This window comes from Echinops telfairi, unplaced genomic scaffold (genome assembly GCF_000313985.2).
Source record: "Echinops telfairi isolate 266 unplaced genomic scaffold, ASM31398v2 ScPeMD7_7420;HRSCAF=8458, whole genome shotgun sequence".
Taxonomy (NCBI): domain Eukaryota; kingdom Metazoa; phylum Chordata; class Mammalia; order Afrosoricida; family Tenrecidae; genus Echinops; species Echinops telfairi.
This window is the reverse complement of record NW_022111320.1, coordinates 45,502,129-45,521,626: the sequence shown is the minus strand read 5'-3', so window position 1 is coordinate 45,521,626 and position 19,498 is coordinate 45,502,129. Positions and strand designations below refer to the sequence as shown.

Sequence of the window (19,498 nt, the reverse complement as noted above, 5' to 3'; positions counted from 1 at the left end):
CGGCTAAGTTACCCCAGTGAGGACAATAGACACCAGGCCTTGTGATTTCTTTTTAACAAGAAATGAATCACCTGTGTGACAACACCAACACATTAGCACGAGGTTGGAACGCCAGCTTTGGGGCCCATCCCTAAGATGACCAGAAGACATAAACAGTTATATGGGGTTATCGTGACTGCAGATAATTAAAAGCTGGTGAGATTCTCTCCGGCAACGGAGCAGGTGTCCAAATAGGCCTTTTTGATTGCCTCCGTTGCTCGCTTAAAGGCAGTGCATTCTGGCCAAAGAAGCTGCTCAGAAAAATGCAAGATCTGCACGCAGCCTTTTCTATGGACAAGGGCCCATCAGATCTTCCGGTAACTCCCTTAGGCCAAAAATTGGAATAAGCTCCCGTTTGTGAGAGACCAAATTGGAGCAGCCAAGGGAGTTCTCCTGAGAAATTCCAATTTGCAGGTGAGTGCTGTGTCTACGTGGGATTTCTGCTCATCGGGATTTCAGGTATCTGAAACCAGTTTGGTGTGCAGGCCACCCCAATGAGCCTATTCTGACTCATAGCAACCCTACAGGGCAGGGTAGAACTGCCCCGTGGGTTTCAGAGACTCACTCTTGACAAGAGAAGAAAGCCTCCTCTTGTGCCCGAGGAACACCTCGTTCTGCAGAACAAACTGCAGACCTTGTGGTTAGCAGCCCCGCACAGAACCACAACGCCATGGGGCCACACATTTAAAACGACAGTGGCTGTAGTGGCGCCCAACCCAGGACAACCCCATGTGTCAGAGAACAACTACGTCCTGCACGGCGTTCAAAGCCGTGGCTTCTTCAGAAGCAAGTCACCAGATCTTTCTTCCAAGGTGTCTCTGGGTAGGGTCTGCCGTCTCCTTTTCCTTAGCAGCTGCGTAGTCGACTTTTTACTCTACCCAAGGACTCTCTTTAGCCTAAACTTGGGCCCATTTCACAGACTCTAGGGAGCGTCAAGTGTTGTGTTGCTAACCCCAAAGCCAGCTTTTCGGAACCACCAACTGCTCCTCGGGAGAAAGCTGGGGCTTTGTACTCCGGGAAAGAGTTACAGTCTTGGAAACCCGTTGGGGCAGTTCTACCCTGTCCTGGAGGGTCGCCAGGAGTCAAAATCACCTGGATGGCAGGGCCTCACAGACTTTTAAGAAACCCTGCTGGCTTAGCAGGTGACTCTTGGACTGCTAACTGAAAGGCCAGCCAGCCTGGTGGCTTTGAGTTCCCGTGAAGTTTTACTTGCTGCAGTTTCACTGTCCCACGGGATGGCTATGACTGGACTTGGAGGACAGGGAGGCGCAGACGGGCTCTGCTCCCTTTGTAGTCCACTGTTAGCCATCTGGAACCCCAGCTGGCTGAGAATGCAGTCTACATCTTAGCACTAGGTGCTCACGTGGCAAGACCCCCTGAAGCTCCATCCTACCAAGACTGGAGCACAGGAGCAGGCCTCCTTTATCTCTGGACCCCTGGTGCCTGGCATCCAGCCTGGCAGGTCTTCACTACTTTTGTAGCATAAATAAGCATCTAGCCCACCAACTGGCAACAAGCCAAAAAAAGGCTGGACTTTGTCAGAAAGGAGAGCTCACTGCCTGCAGTAAATGATCCTTTGTATGTGAAGCTGATCTGGCTGGGGGAAGATGAAAAAGGAATTGCTCATTTCCCCATATTAATAGATCAGAGGAGGCAAGTTTGAGGCCAGGTGTCACTCGAGTAGAAGGCAAACCATTTCTTGGCTTTATTTAACATCTCCTAATGCGCATGAACACCTATCCAAGGCACCAGCAACGTGAGGAAGGGAGGGCGGGGGGTGGAGAATGAGAGCGAAACTGGGGCTCTCGTGGCGCTGTGGGCTGTGTTGGGCTGCTAACCACAAGTTTGGAGGTTCGAGCCCATCGGCTGCTTTTTGCTCCCGTGATTCTTTAAAACTCCCCAGGACTGTTCTAATAAGGGCCATCCTATAGGGTGGCTATGAGCCGGCCGTGGGTGTGGGTTTGGGGGTTTATTGCAGATCAGGTCGTAAGGAGGCCGCACTTGGAAGCCGGGGGATGGGGCTGAAAAGGGGGGTCACCGGGCGCGTGCAGCTCGAACCACCACCGTCCACACGTCCCGAGGGCCGCCGTGGGCATACCTTTCCCGGTCTCTGGCAGAGGAGCGGCTGCCCCAGGCGCATCCCAGAGGCCCGGCCTTCAACGCGCGGGCAGCGGCGCCTGCGGAACCCCGGAAGCGCCGCCCGCCAGCTCTGTTTATCCGCGTCGTCAGGGAGACGGCGCGGGGCGTGCCGGGAATTCGGGGCGGGGCGTCCCGGGGCCTGTCACTCGGAGGGCAGCGATCGCGGAGCCCAGTGGGCGGGAGGAAACAGCCGACCGGCGCCCTCAGCAGACAGTCGCCGTGTGGAGGGGTGCTCCCCAACTTTCTTTGGTGACTTCTTGCCTCTGAGCCCCGAAAGCCCTTTTCCAGCAACCTGGCGCCAAGGACTTCCCCGCTCCCTGGGAACCGGGCTCCCCCGTGACGTCATGCTCGGACTTCCGGTTCGTGGACGCGTTCTCGCAGGTCAGCGCTTGCAGTCTTTCCTGGGTTCCCCTTCCCTTGTCCCGGGGTGGGGTTGGGCCAGGCAGAAGGTGGGTCTGCTGCCTGACAAGTGGCGGAATGTGAGGGTTGCGGTGGTACCTGGATGTGACAGGCAGGGAGATTAGGGGGAAAGGGGTCGTCTCCACTGCATACCTATGCTAAACGAAAATTAGCCGGCCATGCCACAAATGAAGGGGTTTAAAGAAATCAGGCACACATTCGAAGCCTGTGGGGGAGACCCAAAGCTGGGCAGGCACACTAGAAACCAGCAACACTATGTCACAAATGCGCCTAAACGCGCCCACTAAGAACAGCCAGCACCTTTAACCCCTGCCCCGTGGGGGGGTAGGAAGGGATAGAAAGCAGAAACCGAGGGAAGGATTTTGCTCTTTCGGTTCTACACCCCTTTTTTTGGTTTTGAGACTCTTCCCACCTCCTTTCCGGCCATTTCCACGTGCTTTTCCTGGCTCCCCAGAAGGCCAGTTTGGGTCTCAAACCCTCACTCTAGTGCAGCTCCTCACCACCGCCACCACACCCTCCTATAGCGAGTACTATCTGACACTATATCAACTGGAACTCCCATTTTCCCTCATAAAAGTTACTTGGACTTATAAAAGTGCTTCTGCCGCAGGATTTTCAGCGCTGAGAAGCAAGAATGGGAAAACCATCCCCCAAACCTAACGTGGAGGCCTACTTTTGAGGACGTGGATTTAGGAAGGGGCCTTCAAAATGCTGCAGAAACGTTCCATTACCCTTCCATTCCAATTGTGCATAGACTTTTTGAAACCTGGCCCATATTCCTTTCCTCCATTCAGTATGCATTCGTTGAGCAACTTTGGGTAAGGTGCCCTAAATTGGTTTTTGGTGAATGGATACAGTCCGCTTGCAGGATAGACTTGTAAAGAAATTAACACTACATAGGACAGGATGCGGAGGTAGAGAAAGGACTGGAACTAGGGTGAAGTGAGTTGGGCGCAAGATATAAAGGGATGCCCCAAACTCAATATAATGGTGTATTCTTAAAAATCAAAATTATGCACACACACAAAAATCAGAGTTGATGCAAATGGCACAGCTTTTTTTTTGTTTATTTGCCTTCCCGCCACACCCTCCTCCCCATCAGGACACAGAGGTCCCTCTGCCCCTAAATCGAGGAAAAAGCATCAATGGGTTTTGCTTTACTGGTCATGTGATCCTGAGCAAGTTATTGAACCGGTGTGTGCGCTGCAGTTTCCTTGCCTGTAAAATGGGTGGAGAGAAAGTGCCGGCTTCCACCTAGGCTAGATGAGGGAGAAAGACGAGATTTACAGTTCCACAGACGCACAGGGGTTCTACTCGGTCCTATGGGGTCACTCTGCGTGGGATCGGACCCAAGGCAGGAAGGTTTTCATGCAGGGTGAGCTGTGAGAAGCGCCCAGCACGGGTCTCTGTGACACCCAGCAGTTTGGGCCTCTTAACTGCAAGAGGGCTCATGATTGGTGGCTGCTGGAGGCTGGGTCCCCCAGGGGCCTCAGGAATGGAGAGTGGGCCTGGCTCAAGGACACTCTCAGACTGGCTCTGTAAACAGGGAAATGTGCCTGACGTAGCATTCAACACAAGTTTTCCCAGGGCGCCTGAGGACCTCACGGTTTTCAAGGTTCTCCGCCCCTGCTTGCCCTCCGGGGCTCCCGCGCTGCCCTGGACTCACACGCACCCGGAGGAGTCTTCCTGAGCCTTAGGGAAAGGAGGCCGCCGGGGAACCTGGCTTGGATGCACAATCGTTTCAGTACAGCAGCGCCTCGAAATCTTACTGGCACCGCTTTTACTGAAGACAGAATCCGTAACTGCTGTGCTGATTGGAGCCTGAAACCAAAGAAATCCAGATGCCCTCCATATCCCCACATCTGCTGATTCAACTGTGGATCAAAAATGAAGGAACAACACAATTACATGGTCAAAGCAATCCCTCATAGCCCAAACCCAATGTCACTGCCATCAAGTGGCTTCTGACTCTTCATGCCCCTAAATGACAGACAAGAACTGCTCCTGCGGGTTTCAGAGACGTAACTCTGTAAGGGATTAGAGAGCCTCGTCTTTCCTAAGAGGGAACATGAAGTGCTATTGACATTGAATTACACATAAGTAATCTAGAGATATTGAAAGTTAACAGGAAGATGTACCTACGGTATATAAGAATACTCTACCATTTTCTATAAGGGACTTGAACATTATTGGATTTTAGTGTTCGTGTGGGCCCTGGAACCAATTCCCCATGAATACTAATCAGTTATACTGATCCTGTGAGTGATTCCCTGGGTGGTGCAAATGGCTATTGCCCTTGGATTCTAACCAAACCTGTGGCAAGATTGGAGGTTCTAGTCCACCAATAAATACCTCCAAAGAAAGGCCTGGCAATCCTCTGCCCCCAAGTCAGCCTGTCAAGAAAGCATAGCTGTACTCTGACGTACATGGGGTTAGAAGTGCTTCACAGCATCTGGGTAACTGGATGGATTCTATGAGCAAAATTAGACTCATGGGAGAAGTGAGAGTGTTGCAGGTAACGCAAAAGACAAGAAGATGAAAAGAGCCTTTGGGTGGGTGAAACCAGAGCATTGAGTTCTTGGAGGCAAGGAGCAGTAGTTTCCCCTTTAACTGGCAGAGCCCAGAAACTCACAGGCCTGAAATGCTCAGGCTGATTTTCAATAACAAAGCAAAATAGAACCCTAATATTGGTCCTTCACACTTTGTTAACTGAAGGCCAATGTGTCCCTGTTATTAAGCTTTAGATTGTTACGGTTATTATTTTTACAGCCCCGGACTTTCTACTTTGACTCCACAAAATAATTGTCTGTTAAAAGATATGACTACTCTGTATCTCAGTATCACAGCTAAGACGATAGAAACAGTATGCTGGTGTGTCACTGATGGACTTAGACTTGTTTCCTTTTAGAATTACCAATAGCGCCCCCTCCCCCTCGGATCAGAACTCAGTGAAACCTTTGGGTGTGTGCCTTGTACACTCGAAGAAAGCAGAATGACGAGGTGGCTCGCTAGCTGGTGCAGTCTGCTGATGTAGGTGAGTGTTCTTAAATTCTGGCACTTCAGACTTTCTCTCTAAAGAACGCTTTAGAGCTGGACTACGTACCGGTGTAGTCTTGGTTCCGCCGATGAAGTGAAACTGGGACAGACTAGAATGTTTTAAATGTGGGCAATCTAGGGCCGTAACCAGAATAGGAGATCCAATGGATCAAGCCCGGGACTCAGAAGAGATGTAATGAGGTTTTTCACAGCTGTGATGGGTGAGATTGGATTATTGGCACAACTGTGGAGAGCGACACACACACATCGTGGTTCAGTCAGCTGCCATTTTTGAGTTGGGCACCTCAGCTTCCAAGTCGGCTGAAAATCCGAGGGGCAAGAGATTCGGTTGCTATGCAACGCCACCGCGGCCCCTGTTTTCTAAGAAGGAGAATCCGTTTCCAGCAGGGCTTCATCGTGTAATCTTTTCCTCTTCCGGTTGTCATTCCAGTTCACCCAATTTTTTAAAAAATTCAGGTCTGGTGAAAAACTATTCATTAAAAACCATTAAAAGGTGCACTTGTGTGGATTTTGCTTCCTCTGTTCATGACTGAACCGGGAAGAAGTGGTTTGAAGCCCCGCTTTATGGTGAAGCTTCTTGAACTGTGACCTTCAACCTCATATGGCGGTGGAGTAACTAACTGAATGAGGGGGTTTGGGGGAAATGTGGCAATGGTAAAAGGTTTCCAAACGCCGTAACGACCGAAAAGTAATTCAAAATCAAACGTGTAATGAATCCGAGGTGTTTGGGGAAGTGCTTGTTAATGCACGTGTTACCAGCTTCTTAAGGAGCCCTGCTTTACAGCATCGCCGTTTTCATGGTGTTGGAGGCGATCGCACCCGATGTCAATTGACAGTGTTTCCGATTGTTTGTAGCAGGGCCTTCTTCAGACTCTGCTCATGGGTGTCCGGGGGCTGATGAGCTTCGTGGACGATCACCGCAAGGAGTTCTTCACGGACTTGAAGTTGCGGGACACAAACCTTATCATCGACGCCTATTCCCTCTTCCACTGGCTTTGCTTCAACTCGGGCTTGGAGCTCCGCTATGGCGGCGACTACGATTCCTTCGCCGACGTGGCACAGGAGTTTTTTGCATCCCTGTTTGCCTGTAACATCCGTCCCTACGTGATACTGGACGGCGGGTGTGACATTTCGGATAAAAAGCTTGCGACTTTAAAGGACCGCCTCAGAAAGAAGATCGAGTTGGCCCACGCCCTCTCACTGGGCCGGGCTGGCTCTGTGTGCCCCTTACTCCTCCGGGAAGTCTTCCTGCAGGTTCTGATCAGGGCGCAGGTCCCTTTCGTGCAGTGCTTTTCCGAGGCCGACCGGGACATCACGACGCTGGCCAACCACTGGAACTGCCCCGTGCTGTCGTCCGACAGCGACTTCTGCATCTTTGACCTGAAAGCTGGGTTTTGCCCCCTGAGTGGCTTTCAGTGGAGACACGTGACTGCTGCGACAGGCTCGCCACACCGCTACGTCCCCGCCGCGTGCTTCTCCGCGGACGCCTTGTGCCGCCACTTCGGCCACCCGAACCGAGCGCTGCTGCCGCTCTTCGCGGTGCTCTGTGGGAACGACTACGTCAGCACGCCCGACGTGGGGGCGGTGCTGCGTCAGCTGCCGCCGCGCGTCGGAGCGGCCGCCCCCAAGGGGCGGAGGCACCAGCGGCTGGTGGCGCTCCTGCACTGGCTGTCCCGCTGTGCCGGCCCAGCGCAGGCGCTGGAGCACGTGGTCCAGTGCCTCCCGCCGCGGGATCGAGAGCAGGCGCGGGCGCTGCTCGGCCGGGCCGTGCAAGACTACGAGCCGTCGCCCGCGAAGCTGCAGGACTTCTTCCAGCACGGCGCCGGCGTCTGCCCCGACGCCCCGAAGCTCGGCCTGCCCGGGTGGGTGCTGGCGGCCCTGGCGCGAGGCCAGCTCTCGCCTTTCATCAGCGACGCCCTGGTGCTGCGGAGGACCATTCTCCAGCCGCAGGTGGAAAGCATGCAGCGGCCCAGTGCCCACCGAACGTCCCAGCCCATCCGGCAGGCCATCTACGCGCTCCTGCTGAGCGCCGACCCTCGCCCGCAGAGCAGGCCCTCGGGGGCGTCCTCACCGGTCGCCGTCAGCGAAGTGGAGAGGAACCAGAAGGACATCAAGACGTCCGTGGTTCACGCTGTGAGACTGCCGAAGGAGCAGTCGGATTTAGGCAAATTGGCCGAGGTGAGCCCGGTAACCACGGAAGGTGAGGTGCAGGTTAGAATCCTGCGCTGCAAACCCCTTGTGGTTTCCATGCCAATGCACTGCACCTGGCCCCTGGGGTGTCCGGAGCTGGTGGTCAACTTTCAGAGGAGCAGACACATCTTTCTCCTCCGGCCCCCAGCCCAGGCCGGATGGCTGTTGGGTTGGAACTGTCTGCCTTTCAGGTAGTGGCTGAGCGCTTTTACCGTTGGGCAGCCACAGTTCCAGATATAGAGCCTTGCTTACTACCACAAACTGAGGGAGGTCTGCTACCAGTTTAGGGACATATAAGGAGTAGATTTTATTTTAAATGTAAGTAGCTAATATTTCTTTTTTTTTTTTAAAGCATCATCCTTGTCAAAAACTTAATCACAAGTCTTTAGCTATTCCACTCTCTGACGCTCTTTGTGCACTGATGAGAGAATTTGGCAAATGCTGACCGCTCCTGGTGTATAGCAGGTTAGCATCTCTATTTTAAGCTGTTGCTCAGTCCCCAACTAGCCGGGTGCCACCAGGTGTTGAGAAATGTGCCAGGCTCTCTCATCCTTGCAGAAACTTCAGAAGAAATCTTTTTCTGGCAGTATGTAGGTACTAGGACTACAACCTCTTTTCCTCTTAAAGTGGGAGTGTAAAGTCCCCCTGAAGGTACCTTCTAAGGTGCCAGCTTGGTCTCTTGATAAGAGCCTGTTACCTACAAGATCCTTCATGGTTCTGAGATGCTGGCGACTCCCTAAATTACGTAAAACTGTGTCACCAGGAAGCCTGAATCAGACTGGTCTAGTGCTTAATGGTGATGCTATTTCAAGTGCACCACAGAGTGAGGTGTGTATCATTGCAAGCAGGGTGCAGCCCAGCCCACTGTCGGTGAGTCACCTGACTCACAGCCACCCGATAGAAGGGACCTGCGGCTGTAAATCTTCTCACCAGGAGGCAGCCTCGCCTTCCCTCCTGTGATGCAGCCGGTGGCTTTGAGGCACCGGCCTTTCAGGCAGCAGATACCGTATTCAGCACCACCACAAAGCAAGGAGGTGTGGGGACTATGCGAGGGAGAGGTGGGGTGTTAAGCACAGTGTCCTCTGGGAAAACACAAAGGCAAGTAGGCATTCAAGCTGTGGAGGGATGTGAAGCAAGACCCAAATAGGTCCCTTGCTGTGCCACACAGAGTCTGCCTTTTGAGGTGACAGAAGGGCTGGCTTCACAGAGAAGGTAAGCCCACTGCCATTGAGTCAGTTGTGACTCATCACCCCTACAGGACAGGGCAGCATTGCCCCTGTGGGTTTCTGAGCCCATCACTCATGACAGGAGTAGAAAGCCAAGTCTTTCTCCTGAGGGCCAACTGGTGGATTTGAACTGCTGACCTTGTAGTTAGTGGCCCAATGCATAACCGCTATGTGTTCAGGGTTCCCGTGGAGAAAGTAGAGCCCATGGAAACAAGGAAGGGTAGGATTTCCAGGAGTATAGATCTTGGTGGCTCAGAGGTTCCTAGGCTCCCTGAGATGTATAGAGCATCAAACCTGGCCAAGGCCACGGCACCAAGGGTGTAAATTTGGCCACACACCCCGGCTTGTTTGATGTGCACACAGAACTCAGAGGCTCACCACACTCGATAGAGGGTCCAGAATGGCATGAGCTTAGGCTGTATAGCTCGACTAGACAGGACAGTCACTCTGCCAGCAGTATCAAATACTTAACTAATGTTCTAAGTGCTTTGAGGGTAGCTGGTTTCGTTTCCACAGGAAGATGAGTTGGATGATGAGCGGTTCGGCGAGTCCCTTTGGCACTCTCTTCACGCTAAGGGGAAAGCAAAGGTTTCCCCACAGTAACCGCCGGCTACTGGCTGTGTGTTTTCAGCTTCCATCTGACAAACGAGAGTTGCTTCTGTTAGAAACCCTGAAGGTGAAGTGGACCACCCTGGACCCTGTCCCGGACTCGCTCCGGTTGCCCGTGGCTGTCAGTTGCTACTGGTTGCAGCACCCAGAGGTCCAGGCAAAGCTTCTTCACGTAGAGGCCTTACTGCTGGGGATGCTGGTGGGGCCCCTGCATGCCATGATCGACGGCCCTGGTAGGTATCTGGGATTCCCAGGAGTACACTTCGCCGGGTTGCTTACCGAACTTCTTCTATCTTCCATGTCTATTTTCTCATGCAGCCCATGCCCCAGGCAAACTCCCCTACCATTGTGTCAGGTCAGGGCTTGGACTTGAATAAGGGTGTTTCGCCCCAATCCTCGTATAATTGCTTCATCTCACTAGAGCACCGATTGGGTGATTGTTGCATAACTGTTAAACCACATCAGCACCTCACTGCCAAACCACGGGAGGATCCCGGTTCCCAAAATGGAGACACAATTCCATCCATGACAGACCACAAGACATGTCAGGTTTTAAGACTCAAGTCTGAGAGTACCTGTCAGAGGGACTGTTATCGGAGAGAAATAAAATGATTACAACCCCGCTCCTGCTTTAAGTGCCTCCTGATTGGGACTGACAGGTGAGCTCTGCTAATTGAAAGGTTAGAAAAACCCCACCCACCCCAGAGGCATCTCAGCAGAAAGACCTGATGATATTTGAATGATCCAGTTTTGAAAACTCAGCCATTGAAAACCGAATGGGGCAATTTCTCCACTGACACATGCAGAGCCACAACAGGTAGGAATCAACCTGACAACAGTTGGTGGGGTGTTTGCACCCACTGAATAAGCACCCACAAATCTCCAAGCACCAGCCTTTAGCCAGGCCAACAGAAGGTGTTTCTTTCCCTGGGGCCGTGGGCCTGCCTCCAGGCAGGTTCTGTGCGCTGCTCTTCACTCATTGGTCCATGGCGGCCGCCTTGGCATTACCTTCGAGCTGATCTATGTGCCACTACTGCCGCCTACTCAAGCCAGCCTGCAGAAGCGCATAGCTGAGCATACACTAAACACACACATACGCACACACTGCTGTGGCGTCAAGTCCAACTCACAACCCTATAGGACAGGGCCAAACTGCACAGGCGGAAACCCTGTGGGTTTCTGAGACTGCAGGAGTAGAAAGCCGCCTCTTTCTCCTGAGCATGCGCAGATGCATTCCTCTCCTTGACTCGCCCCTTATCCTTTACACCTGACGGCGACTGTTCCCCACCTTCTCTGAGTTATGCTTCTCACTTTCCTCCTATAAAATACAGACCGACGGGTTATGCTCTGACCATTGCTGTCTCGCTTTCTTTTCACTCTTACTGCACTGTGCTATCGGGGTCTCCATGACAGGAAGTTTAACGAAAAGGAACAGTACAGAGAACGATGGTTTTTTAAAAAATCATTTTGGGGGCTCATACAGTTCTTATCACAATCCATACATATATCCATTGTGTCAAGCACATTTGTACATTTGTTGCCATCATCCTTCAGAGAACGATACTTATTGAGAATTGGTATTGTTCACACAGTTAGGACTTGGAGAATGCTATTTAATAGCAATTTGCATTTTTCTCAGAGTGAGGATTTGGAGACTCCAGATGTAAATGTGCTTAAGGTCCAGTAGTCAACTAGAGGAAGAGAAATGATTTCAAGGGTGAAATGGATTATTTGGGTTCAGTAAAGTTGAAGAGATCAGTCTATACAAATTTTTAAACAAGCACGCTTTTTACTTTGAGGTCCAACTAATAAAGAGCCCAAAGAGAAAAACACTTGGGTCTCGACAACTAATTTTCTCCTTAATGGAATTTGCCGTTGGATAACGTGGAGGATAAAAACCAAACGCAAACGCGGCACCAGAGTTGAATCTGACTCCCGTTTGGGTAAATACTGCCCGCGGGCTGTTTTCTTTCTCCAGATACCGAAGATGAGAGGGGGAAAGGGGCCGAGACGCTGTACAGAGACCTGTGTGCGGTGAAGGCGCGCACGCGGCTGAGCGGGAGGGTGGATTTAGATGCGGCCCATGTCTTCTGCCAGTGGCAGTCCTGCCTGCAGATGGCGCTCTATCTCAACCAGCTGCTGTCCAGCCCCTTCCCGGAGCCAGACCTGACTTGGTAAGCACCCGAGCCACCTGCGCTCAGGCCGACACACAGGAGAACGAAAACTCTCTATTTGAAGCAGCGTTCCTTTGTCATAACTAGCCTTGGCGTCGTTGATCTGGGGGTCACCATGCTAGCTGAAGCGCTGGAAAAGAAAATTCGTGATTTCTGTATTTCCAAAGTATGGGCCCATGATTTGATCCAGTAAGACAGTAAGACACATACACACACACACACACACACACAAGGTAAGTTCCTTAGCATAAAACACTAGCATGAGGATGGGGAGCGGCAGTCGTTGACAGGATAGCGCTCATTCTCCAACTCCCTTCAGGTCTCTGTTCCCGGTGACATCTTAACGAGGCATTTTCTGACCACCCTGTGTGACACCCATAGGGTTCCGCTCCACCCCCCAGCCACTCTCGTCCCCATTACTTTCTTTGTTTGGGTGTTGTAGGGCTTCTCACCGCCTGACTTGTTCTTCACCCCGTCCCTAGTCCGCCCATTCGTAGAGTTAAGTACCTACTCGGGAGGGGGAGTGCACACACAGCATCTCCGTTCTCGTGGGGTTCCTTCCAGGGGATGAGTGTTAGCTGCCCTGGGAGCTTTATCCAGGGCTGCCCGGTGTGCCAGGCAAGTGGGAAGGGAGAGGAAGCAGGTGACATGGCCCTGTGGTCACATTGAGGATGGAGTTTAAGCTGGATACAACAAAACAAAACTCACCACCATCAAGTTGATGGCGACTCGCAATGACCTCAGAGGACGGGGTAGAACTGCCTCCCTGGGTTTCTGAGACTAACTCCTTAAAGGAGTAGAAAGCCTCTTTGTTCTCCCGAGGAGTGTGACTGGTGGTGTTGAACTGCTGGCCTTGAGGTTGGCAGCCCAATGTGTAACCACTATGCCCCCTGGACTGCTTACGCTGGGTCAGAGTTCAAAAAGGATAGTGGCAGAGGGCCGGCCAGTGAAAGAAGGGGTGGGATCGATGGGTTGTCTGTCACGCCAGGTGATTGTCACCCTAGGCGGTAAAAAAAGGGATGGGGAGAGAATGAATCCCTTAGATCACCTAGTGTGTGTGTCTCTCCCCTGGAATGTAAGCTCTGTGAGGACAGATGGCCAGCGACTGACCGTGTAGGCCCCAGGGCCTAGCACAGAGGCCTTCGCCTCAAATGGTGAGTGAATGAGTGCTCTCCAGACAGACACAATATGCTGATAGGATTTTAAATGTTTTGAGGTGAAATGCGTCCTTGCAGTATGGGCCTCACACTGAGAAGGCCCTAGAGCCCTCTACTCGAGGGTTAATTGACCTCTGACCTATAGATTCCGTATGTTCCTCTTTAGATCACCTCTGGTTTGGGGCCTGTAGGCAAACCAGTTAGCATTCACCATTTCACATGCAGATAAAGTGAGTCAAGACCACCCAGCCAATAACTCATCTTTGTAATAAGCACCTACTGAGTTCTTTCCTTCAGGGAACAGGCTATCCTGAAATCATTTTTGATATAATTTTCAGACGCCACGCAAGTTCTCTGTGTGTTTGCCTCTATCATGTCTGCCACGTTGGCGGCCGTTGCCAAGTGCCCTGAACCTAAGCTCTCGCCATGCTTCTGTCTCCCTTTGACAGCTTGTATAACGGAAGCCTGGTGCACGGACTGTGCCACGAGCTGCTGCCCACAGCGTCGGCAGCCAGTCTGCTGAGCACGTGTCCCGAGGCAAAGCAACTGTATGAACTTCTGTTCCATGCCATGCAGCCATACGCCCCGCCCGAAGTGTTCCAACCGAAGAGTCGATCGCATTCCAAAAAGAAAAGGCAGAAGAAACAAGGTACCAGCCGGTCAAAGACCAGAGCAGGAACCGCCTCAGGTACTGGATGTTTGTATAAGGGAAGCAACCGATTTACACTGCTCATGGATGAGAACTTGGAGGCTGTAGAGCCTGAGTAAGCTCAGTCTGCACCAGATGTACCCTTCGTTGTGACTTAAAACCATCCTGTTATTTACCTTAGGCGACCAATGGCATAAGAGGTCAGCTTTTAAAACCCATGGTATTTTGTATTCACTTAATAAAGACAACTTGACTTAAATGACTTCGGGATCTCTTAAATATGTTTGAAAACATGTTGACACTCCTGTCCCATTTCAATTAGAATGTTCTCTAACCACAGCAACTCGCCTCGCCTCCATTGTGTCCTGGAAATACAAATTGGATTGTTACCATTTCGAAAATTGTACGAAGCCTATTGCTCTTCATGCACTAGTAGGAGCAGTCCAGGCCATGGAAGACAGAAGCAAGGATATGAAACAGGAATCTATATTCTGAAGGGAGGGACTTAATGAATGAGACCACAGCAGGGCTGACGAGCACTTTGGGCAGAAGTGGAAGCTGTAAGGGCCGAGAGAAGAAGAAACATGGGCTGCAAGGGAAGAGGAATCCGGGTGAAGAAATGAGAATCTCCCCTATATGTGCAGGAGACGCCAGCTCTTTTCACACTAATGTTCTGAACCCACTAATGTGACATGATGTTCATTTAGTGCATCATAGCCAGCATTTTTTCATGAAAAAAAAGTACCAGACATATAGCAAGAAGACTATGTACAAAAAGTGTCTTTCTTCCTGCAGCTTACAGCTCTGCTCTGGAACTCACCAAGGCTACTAAAGAGATGACACCCAGAGATTGGGAAGGAGCTGACCAGTTCCAAATAGAACTTGGGGGGCGCGGCGGGGAGCAGTGAGTAGAGGGACTGCAGCCGTGGGCAAGAGCTGAAGAGCTGCAGGTGGACTCTCACCTTCATCCCACTTGTCTGCGCACATACTCTGGGCCTCCTTTCTTCTCTCTGGCCCGGCCAGAGCCCGGCAGCGATGCCCTAAAGACTGAACGGCCTGATGGACAAGTCCCTCCCCTTCCTGGAAGAACCACTCGTAGAGCAGGCCTGGCCAACACTTTTTTCTGTCAAAGGCCTTTGGATCTTTACAACATCACTCCAGGCCACACTGGTCAAACGTTTCATTAGTTCACCTCGAAGGTGATGCTAGGGAGCCCCGGTGAAGTAGTACTCAAGTGTTGGACTGTTACCTGCATGGTCAGGAGTTCAAATCCACCAGCGGCTCCTCGGGAGAAAGACGGAGCTCTCTACTCCGTGAGCAGTTACAGTAGCGGAAACCCACGGGATGGGTCGCTAGGAGTCAGATGGCAGGGCAAGTGATGGCTGGACCTGCTACTCTCTGGTGAGGTGTGAGGTGTGTGGTGTGTGACGTTAGCTGGTCTTGATAATTTCTCAGGCCTTATGCAGCCTGAGGGCTGATCATTCCCCACCCCTGTCTTAAGAGGATCAGCAGTGTCAGCATCCACCTGTCATGGATTAACTGGCTTTAGTCACCAAAATGCAACAAATTTAATAAATCATTTTATTGGGGGTTCTTACAGCTCTTAAAACAATCCATCATTCAATTGTATTACGCCTACTTGTGCATATATGTTGCCATCATCATTTCCAAAACATTTATAAATGATTTTTATTTTCACATTTTACACCGCAGCCATTATTACATTTACCTGTGGAAAACAAGACCCATGAAAGCGACCAGAGAAGTGAGAGACTGCCGAAGAGAACGCCCAGGTACCGTGAGACCAGTGTGGCCCAAGCAAAGGGCAGAAGGCTGCCCAGGCAGAGGAAGCGAGCAAAGGCCCAAAGGGCTAAGATGGACAGAAGACCAGGGGCGAGCGAAGAACACACTATAGGAATTTCAGCAGAGTTACAGACTACGGAAGCCACGGAAGCATGAGCAGGTGGCCAGGCTCCAACTCAGAAACTCACAAAATCACAGGGGGTAGGGGAGGGGGGAGGAGTAAGCCCAGAAGGAAGAATTCCTATGTGAGCACTTGGGACCCCCTGCCCTTTCTCTGGTCCAAACGTTCAGTATTGTTTTTAAAACTCAATTTAAAGGAGCCTGGGGTATGAGACAGAAGCATAATCATACAAGGAGATATTAACACTTATTTCCAAAAGAACCAACAAAGCCGTCTTGGAAGACGTGCAGCCAGAATGCTCCTTGAGGCAAGGATGGTGAGACTCTGTCTCACGTACTTTGGACAACAACAACAACATGACCACTTCCAGGGAATGTTTTCTTGCTGCAACCACCAGGGTTAAATCCTGGCCCTTCCCACATCCCTAAGAAAGCCAAGCAGCGGCTGGTTCAAGGTTTCCCTTGACTGCTAGCATGCACTGGACTCTGAGCAGCCCCTGGACAGCAGCCAGCACCGGTGCCAGGCGGAGGAAGACTTTCACTTCCACAAACGGATAACGCTTAGCAGTTCCTGCCTCCAAATGTGGTGACCTTGTATGTTTAATGAGAGGGAAGTGGGTAGCTTAGTGTTTATCCCATAATGTTTTCTGATGCATTTCAAGTCAAGACAGCTGAATATGATTCTGTGCCTTACACCAGTTTCACATAGAATACCATCTTTTGGCCAGCTGCATCCAAAAGATGTCTGCCAGCAGCATGTGTCTGAGCCATACGGGACAGGTGGATTCTGCACTTCCCCCCAGAGAGCTCAATAATGCCAAGTTCAAGTTCAGTCTGCTGTCAAAGGTCGAAGTTGGAAGTTTCAAATTCAAAGGCAGGGCTGCACCAGCTCATTTAGCAGGCTCAAACGAAAGGAAGAGATGAAAGAGACAGCACCTGTGTTTCTAACAGGTTGCCCTGGGATCAGCTTTCAGAGGTCCAGAAAGAAGGTCAAGGAAATATAATGCACAAGCCATCCCTGGGTCCTTGCTAGTCTTATTATTTTAGATACATGGTTAAAACTAACTCACCAACTGGCGTGACTCACGCAGTCAGTTCTGACTCACAGTGACCCCTATGACTGACTAGAGTGAACTGTGTTAGGCCGGGTCGCCCAGAGAAACAAATCCAGTGACACTCATATATATATATATGTGTAAGAAAGAGCTTTATATCAAGAAGTAATTCTGTATCAAGAAAACAGCCCACCCCAGTCCAACTCAAGGCTGTAAGTCCGATACTCATCCGTAAGTCCCTCTTGAGACTCACATAGCCACATGCAATGATGCAGGATGCAGGAATATCATGGGCCAGTGGGTACAGAGTCTTATGGATCCATTGGTGGTGGACGCGTCTCCAGGGCTCTGGCAGCAACCAGGGTCGGCCAGCAGGAAGGTGAAGGCAGAAAGAGAAGGGGAGGTTCCTGAGACGGCCACGCCCACAAGGAGGCACCATTAGGCCTGATTGACAGGTTGAACTGCACCCCTACGCTTTGCTGTAGCTTCAAGTTGATGTGAAGTTATGTAACTACCACAAAGACTACACATCTTTATGAGAGTACAAAGGTTCACCTCTCTTGCAAAGAGTCGCTGGTGGTTTCGAACTGCTGACTTTGTAGTTTGGAGCCCAACACGTAATCCACTATGCCACCAGGGCTCCTTTTTGATTAAAACAGGTAGGCCTTTTTCTTGGTATATGAGGGGACTTCAAAGTGTGTGTGGAAAAATTTCAAGAAGTATTCCCAGACACTTTTTGAAGCCGCCCCGTATAAAGGGAAGGGGAGAGACAAATCAGTTACATAATTCCATTATCTTTCAATTCCATATCTCCACAAGCTTTTGGAAGGCTCCTCATAGATATTTATATGTGTGTGTGTGTGTTTGTATTCAAAAAACAATTTTGCTCTCACCACTTTGGGGACACGTGGAGATTTCTATGAACAATATAACCCACTATCACCAGAATCGGGGAACTTAAGCTTGTTTTGGAGGGGGGAAAGCTGATGTTAACTAACCTGATCACACCTATCAACAGAAAACATCAGAATGTACCAACACTGAGGTTTTGGCCACTCATAGGATGGACGTTAACCAAAGGCTGCGTCTCTGTTACGTGAGAAGCAGAGAACACAGGAGGACTTCACTCACTCCTTTTTGAGGCTGATCCTCAAAGTGGGGAGGGTAGAACACACACGATGAAAGGGTATTCAAGCATAACCCATGTGAGGGCTTCAAAGAGTGGGTGGGAAGCAGAATTCTTAAAAATAGCATCTCCACGAACTTTGGAAGCCCTTTCATATCTACAGCCCAAGAAACAGGGATAAAGATTACATTAGCATGTTGGCATTTATGGTTTCTGGGTGCTGAGATGATAAAATCTACCTGGTAAATGCCTCTGTTTACCAGGTGTCGTCAATGATGTATTATTATAATCATCAAATGCCTGTGAACATCTGAAGCCTCTGGGAAGCGCAAGCTTCCCACGTGGCCCTGCCTTGCCCCAAGAAGCCATCACGGGCGACAGAGGCAATAATGGGGGGGGGGGGGCGGGGGTTTGAAATCTGGGAATGGGGACATCACATGGCTACTCAAAGCACCACAACCTTTTAAGTTCCTAGGCAGGTTGATATTTTAAAGTCGAACACCTGAGAAAGAGACCCTAGTCTGCTACCCATAACTGATGTTGAGAAGCTGTAAGGTCTACACAACCAGGATGGAGTACAAAAGGAATTCACTAAAGAAGTGTTGCTCTGAGAACTTTATTTTTAGAAAGATCGTGCAGTACGTTTTGGTCGACACTGGCATTGAATGTTCTGAGAAAAAGTGCTTCCTTCCCTTAAGACGAGGCTGTTAGATACTGTGGTTTCTATAATCACTAACCGCTGTCTCCCTTAGCAAGACGGTATGCATTTGCCAACTCAGATGATCGTTTCCTGCGTCTGTACCAGGAGAAAACCACCACGGGGCCCAATCGTGCAAAGGAGAAGCGATCGCCAGCCAGGCACAGATGCTGCTTCGCACAGATGAGAGCCTGGGTGAGCTCCGAGCGTGGTGTGCAGACGACGGAGAGCACGCCAGCACTCCCCACCCACGATCAGAACACGGGCCTTGGCGCTGAAGGGAGACCGACACTAGCTGGCATCTCCTCCCCGTTGATGACAACTGAGAGCAGACGGAGTCCCCCTGCTCCCCTCAGAGACAAGCACCTGGATCCCACAGGAAACACCGGTTGGGAGGTTGGAGGGGAGGGAAAACGGATGCCTCTCCCTTTCTCACCGAAGGGTACAGCGGCCTAACTTCTTGTCCTCAAGTATCTAAAGGAGGGGTCCGCAAACGACCTGAATTAGAGCCAGACCGACCGTAACTATGTTACGTGTTGTGGGCCATTCGGCCTTTGCCACACCTGCTGGGGCGTGAAGACGTCGGTCCGCACTGTGGGGCTGCGGTGGCTCCTTCTCAGTAGAACGTGCTATAGCCAACAGGCTGCAGGTGGACACAGTCTACCAGCCATAACGTGAGGTCCACCGTGGGAAACAAGCGAGGATTAAAGTAAACCGTCTGTAACATTTGTCACACTGCCAGCTAATTCAGGGCCAAGCCATGCCAGCTCCGTGTACAAAGGTATTGATAACATATACTCCACGACGCAACCCCATTGGATAAATGGGAGGGGAACATGGGGGGGAAATAACTCATTTACAGCTCATGAAAAATGACCAAGAGGGTAAATAACTCATTTACAGCTCATGAAAAATGACCAAGAGGTCACCCTCTTGGAGTTGTGTTACATGTTTTTCTGTGTTTGGGGATATGAAACCCAGGTTGATGAGCCTATAGGGACAGCGAGCAGAACAGGGTTTCGGGTGGGGGTGGGGGC

At 50.9% G+C, this 19,498-nt stretch overlaps 2 protein-coding genes across 9 annotated transcripts in view; one reads left to right on the top strand and one right to left on the bottom strand.

The window, feature by feature from the left end:
- The window catches only part of NEK11 (NIMA related kinase 11), a 295,896-nt gene extending 293,689 nt beyond the window's left edge, over positions 1-2,207 (bottom strand). For all 3 annotated transcript variants that reach the window (XM_030887665.2, XM_045297456.1, XM_045297457.1), the window contains exon 1: positions 2,138-2,207. The gene's annotated coding sequence lies outside the window, so the exon portion shown is untranslated. The remainder of the gene's footprint in view (positions 1-2,137) is intronic.
- A 156-nt stretch (positions 2,208-2,363) lies between these two features.
- Positions 2,364-19,024, top strand: ASTE1 (asteroid homolog 1). 6 transcript variants are annotated; one of them, XM_045297640.1, is made up of 8 exons: positions 2,364-2,559; positions 5,507-5,632; positions 6,514-7,833; positions 9,703-9,913; positions 11,659-11,854; positions 13,461-13,699; positions 15,374-15,453; positions 18,570-19,024. In XM_045297640.1, exons 3-7 carry the CDS (start codon positions 6,535-6,537, stop codon positions 15,409-15,411), a joined length of 1,983 nt encoding a protein of 660 aa, XP_045153575.1. In that variant the 5' UTR covers positions 2,364-2,559; positions 5,507-5,632; positions 6,514-6,534; the 3' UTR covers positions 15,412-15,453; positions 18,570-19,024. The 6 variants fall into 6 exon arrangements, with proteins under 6 accessions (XP_045153575.1, XP_045153574.1, XP_045153570.1 ...); XM_045297639.1 differs by lacking the exon at positions 18,570-19,024 and having other exon boundaries at positions 15,374-15,468; XM_045297635.1 differs by lacking the exons at positions 15,374-15,453; positions 18,570-19,024 and having other exon boundaries at positions 13,461-13,922.
- The last annotated feature ends 474 nt before the right edge of the window (positions 19,025-19,498 follow it).